At 41.8% G+C, this 10,834-nt stretch overlaps 1 protein-coding gene across 1 annotated transcript; it reads right to left on the reverse strand.

Annotated features, from left to right (window-relative positions):
• Positions 1–258: 258 nt before the first annotated feature.
• On the reverse strand, positions 259–3,128 carry LOC119338249 (glutathione S-transferase-like). Its single transcript, XM_037610545.1, has 9 exons — positions 2,916–3,128; positions 2,395–2,436; positions 1,815–1,900; positions 1,651–1,722; positions 1,311–1,364; positions 1,135–1,210; positions 921–982; positions 617–676; positions 259–509 (listed from the first exon to the last, which is right to left on the reverse strand). The coding sequence occupies exons 1-9, from the start codon at positions 2,995–2,997 to the stop codon at positions 402–404; spliced, it is 642 nt and encodes a 213-aa protein (XP_037466442.1). The 5' UTR covers positions 2,998–3,128; the 3' UTR covers positions 259–401.
• Between the last annotated feature and the right edge of the window lie 7,706 nt (positions 3,129–10,834).

A 10,834-nucleotide genomic window follows, 5' to 3' on the forward strand; every position in this document is an offset into this window, starting at 1 on the left:
CCAGGTTATTCACCTTGGTTGGACGCGAACAAATGGAACCTGGCAGTATATTTTACTTTTTATTCAACTGCACAGAGAAAATAGACGAAATAGAAATGTTGAAATCGGCAATCTAGAGTTGAAGACCATCACTATGCTCACCCCAGCAGTACACACAGAGGACATTCCAATTTTATTTTATTACTCATGAGCACACTGACAGAGGGAATGCCCTGCTTTACCTGAAGTGCACATACAGATAAATCAACTGCAGCGTGATATTCTTTTCCCATTGAGGGGAATTGCATTATTCTCAACTAATTCACTTCTACAAGAGCGAGCTTCTTGTACATCCATGGACACCGCAAGAATCTCCGAGTTTTATTACAAAGTACAAACGCTTTGAAAAACAACTGCATTTTTCACTGACGGAGCGAAGGCGCGTCTGGCTGGTTTTCAGGGCGTGCGGCTTGAAATGCTGGGATTTCCATGTATGCTTTGTAAAATCTCTCCAAATGTGGATATTTCGACTGCGAGGAAACAATTGCTTCTTATCAGCAGGTAAGCATAGGAAGTTTATTCGAGGGTGATGATTTAGTTCTACATGTGGAAGACTGAAACAATAGATGTTCCGTACCATGTCGATGTCGAAGCGCGTCACGCCAGCGTGTATCTGGGGCGCAAGGAACACGTCCGCCTGTACAGTGAAATAAAATATACAAGCACAGACTAGTCAATAACTTACAATTAACGGTCAGTAATTAAAGTGTCAAGCTAGTACTGAATTGATAATCTCCTATCTGAGGCATATAGCAGAGAGGGCATAATCAGTGTATCAGGAAGTTGTCAAGAAATAAAACAACTTGGTCTAAAATATATATTGTTAGAATAAATGTGGTATCTATCAAAACAAAAAACAAAATTGAGCACAAAGCACAAACCAGTTGGACTTCATCTCCAGTAGCAAATTTACTGTCACATCCTTCCAGAAGCTTTTCAATTGCTATGGTGAAAGAGAATAAAATGTTGAGTACTACAGCACCCTTCGTTATGGTAAACTTTCGCTTTTGGAGTTGTAACAGAAGTGTGCTGAAGGAAACATGGGTGCTATGATGTGAAATAGAGAAGTCAATAACAGAGTGTTGGAAACCATACCTCTAAATCCCTTGTCAATGTAATGATGCACTATCTGAAGGCTCTCATCAGGGCCCAATTTGCCTTTAATCAACCCCTAAATAAGAATAGCTCAAAATAAGGTTGTGTTTGGAATATTGCGCCAGTATTGTAGGACAACGTTTTGCCGAACAACAGCTGAGTGTAAGTGAACTTACGATAACAGCGTAACACTGAAGAGGCTGAATGCTCGAGCACACAATGTTTGCAATCTGCAACAAATAAGAAATCCATATATGTGCAGGGCTTGCAAGTTGCAGACAAAAGTTGCATGATAAAACGAGTAACCAAAAGCAGAGATTTCCAGAACTTTGTTGGTCCTCTTCCCTTTTCAGCATTAAGTATTCGGTGCAAAGGTAGCATTGTGAACCGATTGAACACTTCAGTTGGTTTCAGTATAAGTTCCGTTTATCGAAAAAGTTGGTTTCAGTATATAAATTCTAAGAACAAAGAAAGAGTTAAAGTCAGTACGCAAACGACTCCTGACAAAACATGTACCTGCAGATTAAGAGCCTTCCTTTTCAGATCTTGAGGTAAAAGAGGGTGCTGGGGATATTTGTCTTCAAGATACTACTCAACAGAAAGCAAGAAATTGTGTTGTCAATAGTACCAGAAGGCTGGACCACAGACAATAAAAGACATGATGAAGAGTTACTATTCACCAATATGATTGCAAGAGAGTCTGAAACCAAGATGTCCCCATCTTGTAGTGCTGGCACATACTTAATTGGATTGATTTTCTCATAATCTACAAGATGATCACAAGAAGAACAGTCAAAGTACTATATACTCCAACAAACTATACCAACTCAACAGAAAGGGAACTCCGCAGTAATCATAATTGCAAAAACGAGAAATATCTCGGAAGGTACTCATATTCAGTTCTCCCCTTTGATCCAGCAGAGTATACCACACAAGTTTAATCCTGATATCACTGTCATGCTCTACGTATTGTCTGTATGTCTTCTGCTAATAGGGATCAGCAATATGCAATGAACCAATAATTTTAGATGGTGATCACTAGTGCCTTTTCCTACATTTCTGCAAGAGGTTGTTTCCAGGACTCGAATCCGTGACAGTTTTACCGTTGTGCCAAGGCTCGAGAACTATTAGTCAGGATAATTTCCTGATGTTACAACTTATCAATTAACTATGCCGCACAATTATTTGACACTATGTATCACCCTCTTTCAGACAAAGAGTGTATAATTGTAAAAGAAAAAGGCGTTTCTTGCTACTAACCTGTATCATTCCACTCCACCGTCCTGTACTCATATTCTACGCCTTCATTACGGAGAAGATAGTACAGTTAGCAAATAACAATGAAAACTTTCAATAGAAATGCTTTAAACTTGAGTGCTTCAACCGGCGGTCGTATTTTAGCAATACTGGGACTTTATAATATATTTTGGGCTGATCGAGTTCCGTTAGAATTGTACTAGTATATCCTAAACATAGAAAACCATTGTCTCTGCCTACTCCAACTCTGGATTAAGGATATAAATATTCCAATTCCGTTTTACTTAACCCCACGACGGCTGGACCAACATCTACACAAGTCAAATAGTTGGTTCATTCATAGTAGCAGCTACAAATCCCCGAAAGGAAAGGACTAATCATCCCCACAAGACCCTTCGGACTGAAGCAACGATGGATTGTGCCCAAAAGAAATCTTCCCAGATATTTTCAGTGAACGAACACGATGCTTTCTCTCTGCAAAGGGGGAAGAAGGATTCGATGGGTTGTGCTTTGTTTTCGGTTACCTTTGAGGCTGAGGGCGATGCGGACCCGGTAGGAGCAGGAGCTGATCGCCGCGCTGTACAGGACGGGCTTCATCGCTGCCATTGCCAACACGCAGCAGCACTAGCTCCTGCCTGCTGGTGAAGGAATGAGCTGCGACGCCGGACAAGAGTGGACGGACACTACAAGGTGAGTTGAGGATGGACAACAAGACAAGCTGACCATCCCCAAATCCAGAGAGCATCCCCTACTCGAGTTATGCCGATACTTGGGCGGGGTCGGGCCAGCCCGTCCGTGCTCCGGGCCGGGCCGCGTTGGGCTCGGGCCAGCTGGCCCGGCCAGCCTGTCGTGCCGTACCGTCGTCAGACCGTGCCGCCTCCCCAGGGACTCTGTCGTCATGGTCACCCTCAAGCAGATAGTCGCTGATTAGCTGGGCGTACTGCGCCGCAACGAGGGGCCCGGCCTCCGCGGTGGCCACGGTCCGCCATGGCCGCTGCTTCTGTCCTCGCGCTTGTCTCCGGTTGCCGTGAGCCGCCGCGACGGGCGGTCGTGACATCGAGATGGACTCTGGGTCAGGGCAGAGGAGGCTCGTGTGCAGCGCAGCGGTGAAGACGGAGGGGGCGGCGGTGAGGTTCAGGGGTGAAGTTAGAGCATCTCTAGCAGACCCCGTATATTGCCGACCCACAAAATTCATTTACAGTTCGCAGAAAAATGGTTTTGTGGGCCGGCGCAGGCGACGGCCAAGGAGAACTACGCGGGTTTGCTCGGCCGTCGTCTGCGCCGGCCCATAAATCAGATGCGTTTTGAGCTGAATTTGACACATAGAATAATAACATACGATGTCTCAAAAAATGCATTCGGCTCATAAAAAAGGAAAATAACATATTTTGTATTATTGTCTAAAAGACATGATTTTAACTACATCTCTTTAAGTGTCTAAAAAAACTACATCTCTCTAAAATAAGATTTTTCATTATGAAAATCTTGAAACAAGTTAAACAATAGAAAAATGTATGAATAGGAAAAATCAAGAACACATAAATGAATCTTGCTATATGGATTAGCACTTAGAAAATGAAAAACGAATTTAACATGCAACCATTTGATTAATTACACACAAAATAAGGTCTAATGTTTTCAAAATGGAGTGGTGACATTTAGCAAAAAATACATGGTAGTTTCATCACAAAAAAGCCCATTTTCCGTGCTCAGAAAATGAAAACTGAACTTTTTATGCAAAAAATATTTGGTGGTTTCATCTAAAAAAAGCCCATTTTTCGTGTAATATTTTATAGAATTGATTTGGTCCAATTTTGCAACAAATATATAGTAGGTCCTTCACAAAAAAAACTCTTTTGGGGGACTCGAAAATGAAAAATATATTTTTTGTCCAAAGAAAATAAAACATTCCTTATGAAACATTGTTTGCCATTCCAAGATGCACCCTTCTGCACAAGGTTTTCAATTTTTTTTATTTTTTTGAATTTTCCATGCCCGTTTCAAAATGCGGTCAAAACGGCGGGCATCACCGTTCCTAGCTAGTGGTTGAATCTTAGAAAACTTTTGGTATTTCTCTAATTAAATAGGTGCTTATGTATCTATAAATGATTTAAAAAAATAAAGAGCAAACTATAAGTTCAAATTTGACCCGCTTCCAACTAGATCGGCGGAAATTTGTCTTTTTCACCAGAGGTGGGTTAAAACTTCTGACACCCAACCATTTGGTCAATTGTGCATTAATAATATCTCCTAGTATTTTATAAATTTGATTTGGTACAATTTTGCAACAAATATTTGGTAGGTCCTTCACAAAAAAACCTCATTTCAGGCACTCGAAAAATGGAAGATGGTTTTTTCGTCCAAAGAAAATGAAAACTTCCTTAGGCAACATTGTTTGCCATTCCAAGATGCACCCTTGTGCACAATATGAGATCATTTGAACAAACTATGCCATGAATGTGGCCATAAGATTGATCATTTGGCTTGAAAGCCATGAATCTTCAAACATGATAGCTCCTTTCTGAGAACACTTTTTTAAAAGAATTGCCGTATTACAAGTCTATTATTTTTCCTGGAAACTTGGTCACATATAATGACACAATGCGAAGGTTTTCCAATTTTTTGATTTTTTTTTGAATTTTTAATGCCCGTTTCAAAATGCGTTCAAAACGCCGGGAATGACCGTTCCTAGCTAGTGGTTGAATCTTGGAAATTTTTTGGTGTTTCTCTGATTAAATAGATACTTATGTACCTAGAAATGATTTTTGTAAAAAATAAATAGCAAACTACGAGGCAGCTGCAGTTTAAATTTGACCCGCCTCCTACTGAATCGGTGGGAATTTGTCTTTTTCATCAGAGGTGGATCAAAACATTTTACACCCACCCATTTGGTCAATTGTGCATTAAATATGGCCTAGTATTTTAGAAAAATGATTTGGTCCAATTTTGCAACAATTATTTGGGAGGTCCTTCACAAAAAAACCTCATTTCGGGCACTCGAAAAATGGAAAATGGTTTTTTCGTCCAAAAAAATGAAAACTTCCTTAGGCAACATTGTTTGCCATTCCAAGATGCACCCTTGTGTACAATATGAGATTCTTTGAACAAACTATGCCATGAATGTGGCCATAAGATTGATCATTTGGCTTGAAAGCCATTGATCTCCACACGTGATAGCTCGTTTCTGAGAACACTTATTTAAAATAATTGTCGTATTACAAGTTTGTTATTTTTCTCGGGAACTTGGCCACATATAATGACACAATGCGAAGGTTTCCCAATTTTTTGAATTTTTTTGGATTTTTTATGCCCGTTTCAAAATGCGGTCAAAACGGCGGGAATGACCGTTCCTATCTAGTGGTTGAATCTTGGGATTTGTTTGGTGTTTCTATGATTAAATAGGTACTTATGTACCCAGAAATGATTTTTGGAAAAAATAAATAGCAAACTATGAGGCAGCTACAGTTCAAATTTGACCCGCTTCCAACTGAATCGGAGGGAATTTGTCTTTTTCACGAGAGGTGGATAAAAACTTTTTACACCCAACCAGTTGGTCAATTGTGCACTAAATATAGCCTAGTATTTTATAAAAATGATTTGGTCCAATTTTGCAACAATTATTTAGGAGGTCCTTCACAAAAAGCCCTCATTTCGGGCACTCGAAAAATGGAAAATGGTTTTTTCGTCCAAAGAAAATGAAAACTTCCTTAGGCAACATTGTTTGCCATTCCAAGATGCACCCTTATGCACAATATGAGATCATTTGAACAAACTATGCCATGAATGTGGCCATAAGATTGATCATTTGGCTTGAAAGCCATTGATCTCCACACGTGATAGCTCGTTTCTGAGAACACTTATTTAAAATAATTGCCGTATTACAAGTTTGTTATTTTTATCGGGAACTTGGCCACATATAATGACACAATGCGAAGGTTTCCCAATTGTTTGAATTTTTTTGAATTTTTTATGCCCGTTTCAAAATGCGGTCAAAACGGCGGGAATGACCGTTCCTATATAGTGGTTGAATCTTGGAATTTTTTTGGTGTTTCTCTGATTAAATAGGTACTTATGTACCCAGAAATAATTTTTGGAAAAAATAAATAGCAAACTATGAGGCAGCTACAGTTCAAATTTGACCCGCTTCCAACTGAATCGGAGGGAATTTGTCTTTTTCACGAGAGGTGGATCAAAACTTTTTACACCCAACCATTTGGTCAATTGTGCATTAAATATGGCCTAGTATTTTAGAAAAATGATTTGGTACAATTTTGCAATATTTATTTGGTAGGTTCTTCACAAAAAATCCTCCTTTTGGGCCCTCGAAAAATGGAAAATGGTTTTTTCGTTGAAAGAAAATGAAAACTTCCTTAGGCAATATTGTTTGCCATTCCAATATGCACCCTTGTGCACAATATGAGATCATTTGAACAAACTATGCCATGAATGTGGCCATAAGATTGATCATTTGGCTTGAAAGCCAATGATCTCCACACGTGATAGCTTGTTTCTGAGAACACTTTTTTAAAACAATTGCCGTATTACAAGTTTGTTATTTTTCCTGGGAACTTGGCCACATATAATGACATAATGCGAAGGTTTCTCAATTTTTTGAATTTTTTTGAATTTTTTATACCCGTTTCTAAATGCGGTCAAAACGACGGGAATGACCGTTCCTAACTAGTGGTTGAATCTTGGAATTTTTTTGGTGTTTCTCTGATTAAATAGATACTTATGTAACTAGAAATGATTTTTGGAAAAAATCAAGAGCAAACTACAAGGCAGCTACAGTTCAAATTTGACCCGCTTCCAGCTGAATTGACGAAAATTTGTCTTTTTCATGAGAGGTGGATCAAAACTTTTTACACCCAACCATTTGGTCAATTGTGCATTAAATATGGCCTAGTATTTTATAAAAATGATTCGGTCCAATTTTGCAATAATTATTTGGTAGGTTCTTCACAAAAAAACCTCCTTTTGGGCACTCGAAAAATGGAAAATGGGCACACAAAAAACCTCCTCAATTATTGACGAGAGGTGGATAGACAACTATTGAGACACAAGCATTTGGTCAATTGTACCTAAAATATGATCTAATATTATTGAAAAATAGAGTGGTGTCATTTTGCAACAAATATTGGTAGGTGCTTCAAAAAATATATACCATTTTCGACACTCCAAAGGTAGAAAATGTTTTTTTTGCAAATAAAACTCATTTTTGAGATCAATTTTTAAAGATATTTGTATTATTCTAGGTTTGTTATTTTTCTGAAAAACAAGTCTAACTTGTGACACGATGCTATTGTTCTTATTTTTTTCTAATTCTATGATGTTATAAAATAGGTGACATGATTTAGCATATTATTTAATCGATTACGACCAATTTAGATGGATATAAAATCGTCAAAGTGTGTACTACATTGTGATTGGTGGAACCGTTTGTGGCACGGATCGATGAGATGGCAGACATCCTACCATCCATTGCTAGCAATCCAACGCCCATCCATCCGTCCATGCAAAGAAAGGAAAAAAAACACCGCACCAAACCCTACCTCTCTCTCACCTCTCTTCCCTTCCTTCCGCCCGCCGCCTCCCTCTCTCTGTCCCCGATCCAGATCGGCCTCTCCCTCGTGCCGCACCCTCCTTCCCTCGCGCTGTCACCAGCGGTGCCCTCCTTCCTTTCTGTCACCGGCGGCGCCCTCCTTCCCTCGCGCTGCACCCGAACCTCACTCCCGCTCCCAGCTCTTCTTCCTCCTCCGCTGCAGCTAGGGTTTCGTCTCCCTGATCCCCAATCCCCGAAGCTCGGATCCAGCAGCAGCATCAGCGATGGCGGCCGCGGGAGATCCTCTTCAAGGTCAAGCACGTCCAGGCCAAGCCTGCTGGACGGCCTCGCGGGTGACTGCCTCCGCGGTGACGATGGCGGCGGCCTCGTCGTCCCCACCCCCGATTCATCTCCAATCCCGCCGCCGACACCCAACCCTACCCCCACCGGCGACCTCCCGTAACCCCATCACCACCAGCGACCTCCCTCCCTTGCTCCTCAACCCAACCCAACCCTGTTTCGATTCAGTTCAGAGACTAATCCCCTCCCACATCATCGCCGCCGCCACACACTGCCGATCCCCCCACATCCAGCCTATGGCCACGGCCTCCGGTATCTCCCCGACAGCCGCCACTCCCGTACCCTCTCCAGTCCCCTCCCCTCCCCTGCCCTCACCAGAAGAGGAAGAGAAGAGGGTCAGGCGGATCAGGCGGCCGCCATGGCGCGACCAGATCCGCCACGGTTGCCCCGCGCGTTGTCCATGGGCTTGACTCCAGGGACTGGTCTGCGAGGCCCTCAATGACGCGTGCCGCCTCGCCATCCACCACCCTGCCCTCCTCGGCCCCATCCGGTAAGTTCTTCGATCCCCTCTATCATTGCTTCTCTTGGCTTCTATTTTGGCGAATTCCATTGGGGATCTGACCCGAGAATCGTTCGTCCATCCGCGGGTGCTGATTGGCAGGGAGAAGGTGGTGCCGGGGATCTTGAAGACGGTGAAGAACCCGCGCAACGTCGTGCTCAAGACCTTCGTGATGGCGTGCGCGGACGTCTTGACGGCCTTCGGCAACCTCTCCTTGAGCAGCAGCTGTAGCAGCAGCTTGTCCAAGCCGATGCAGTTGGAGTTCATATATATTTCTCCAAAAATTATACTCTCACTTTGTAGAATCTTTTGGGCCTGAATCATTGGTTGAGTTTAGGTCAAAAGCATTTGTATGCCAATAGTTTTGATATTGTTTTGTGCTATATACTTTAGGGAACAGTTAACTCATTAATTAAGATGCCGAGGTACTATTAACTAGATCTGTTCACACACATAGTTTAGTAACCAGCTCCATTAATCATCTGATCAGCTATGTAAACTAATCACTAAACCTGGAAATTATGTGCTTTGATAGAACATGGAAACTAATCAAATGCAGAAGAGTTGTTTCAGTTTGAGTTCTGTTTGAAATGTTGCAACTTCAGAATTCTGGGAACTTTCCATAAAGTTTGCATCAGTTTAGTGGGTTCACCTATATTATGTTGTTGGAAGCTAGTTCATGATGAACTAATTTAACTCTACTGGAATATTATTGTTTTCTTTATGGGAGGAATATAGTGTATTAGTTGATGTAAATTTGTTTGGGTTTAGACCTATGCTTCCTCCACTGTTTTGTAGAGTTGGCTAATTTTAGATGCTGGATAATAACCTTTAAGGTTGTGGCCAATTTTAGATGCTGCATAATAATCTGTGTACTGCATAATAAAAAATTGTATCGAAGATGAATGGTCGATTAGTATATTCTTTGTACATGTGGCCTGTGGCTATAACTAGTTTGCTGTAGTTCATCCGTGATGTCCAGTAGCTATGAGATCCGAGAGATGCCGACCATTCGAGCCACTTAACTTATTCAGCTTTCACTCTACAATCTTGCTAATTTAAAGTCAGTGGGGGGCTTTCCCCCACTGTCCATAGTTCCTAAAAAAACTTATTCATCTTTGGCCATCCTCATTTGCTATGCTAGGTATAATGTAAAGTCTCTTCTGAATTTGATTTGTACCAGTTTGACTTTCCTAAGTTTCTTTTCTTGTTACCAGAGCTTAAACTATCTTTCTATAGGCGCCACCGGATTCGAGGGTGGAGCCCGAGCCTCCACTGGAGCATGGATCAGCCGTGCAGTGGTGGAGCTCCGCATGGATCACGACTTGGTCGTTGTGGGGGCCTGGACCATCAAGCTCGCGGGCAAGATGGACGGCCTCGGCAACGGAGGTGCGCGTGAGATCCTGGGGTTGACCAATCCACAGGGCGCCAGATCTTCCCTCGGGGTCGCCTGATGTAGCCATACTGTCGCCGGATCTCCTCCCCCCTCCCTCTCTGTGTGTTTCTGTCAATAGCTAGTAGCATAAGTTGGAGCTGGCTGTACCAGGAACTTAATCTGCATTTATTCAACCAGATCAAGTACAAGTACATTAGTTCGTAATCTACTATTAATACATCTCCTATTCATAAATTTCCTGAAGTAGTGCATGTCTATATTTAGGTGCTGGTTAATTAGAAAATGGATGTGATTTCTAACTTGATTGCTGTGGGATACAAGATATATCTCTGTTGGTTCATCTTGCTGTTATTTCTCTGCAGGCCCTGAATCTCTCATTGTCTTGGTTGTTGCTTACTACAGGGAATCCACTATTGTTGACAGACGATGAAGGGCTTCTTACGGGCTGCTGCTCCAATGGAAGGTACACGATAAGCATGCTTCAATATGCTACACTTTGCTAGCTGTTGACATGCATCCTTCAAGATGCACCTCTAGCTCTAAGGATAATTAATGTTCCTGCATGGATAGCTGACTGTTTAGGGAATTTCTGTGACGATGATGATGTCATGCTGGGCAGAGGATGTTAAACATTTAGACTGTTGCG

The sequence above is a fragment of the Triticum dicoccoides genome, chromosome 7B (genome assembly GCF_002162155.2).
Source record: "Triticum dicoccoides isolate Atlit2015 ecotype Zavitan chromosome 7B, WEW_v2.0, whole genome shotgun sequence".
NCBI classification, from domain to species: domain Eukaryota; kingdom Viridiplantae; phylum Streptophyta; class Magnoliopsida; order Poales; family Poaceae; genus Triticum; species Triticum dicoccoides.

Excerpts from the sequence above, each read along its gene's own strand:
- LOC119338249 (XM_037610545.1), bottom strand. The coding sequence starts at position 2,997 with ATGGCAGCGATGAAGCCCGTCCTGTACAGCGCGGCGATCAGCTCCTGC. Across the intron at positions 1,723-1,814 it reads ACTCTCTTGCAATCATATTG|TATCTTGAAGACAAATATCC; the intron begins GTGAATAGTAAC and ends TCTGTTGAGTAG. Across the intron at positions 677-920 it reads CTGGAGATGAAGTCCAACTG|GCGGACGTGTTCCTTGCGCC; the intron begins GTTTGTGCTTTG and ends TTCACTGTACAG.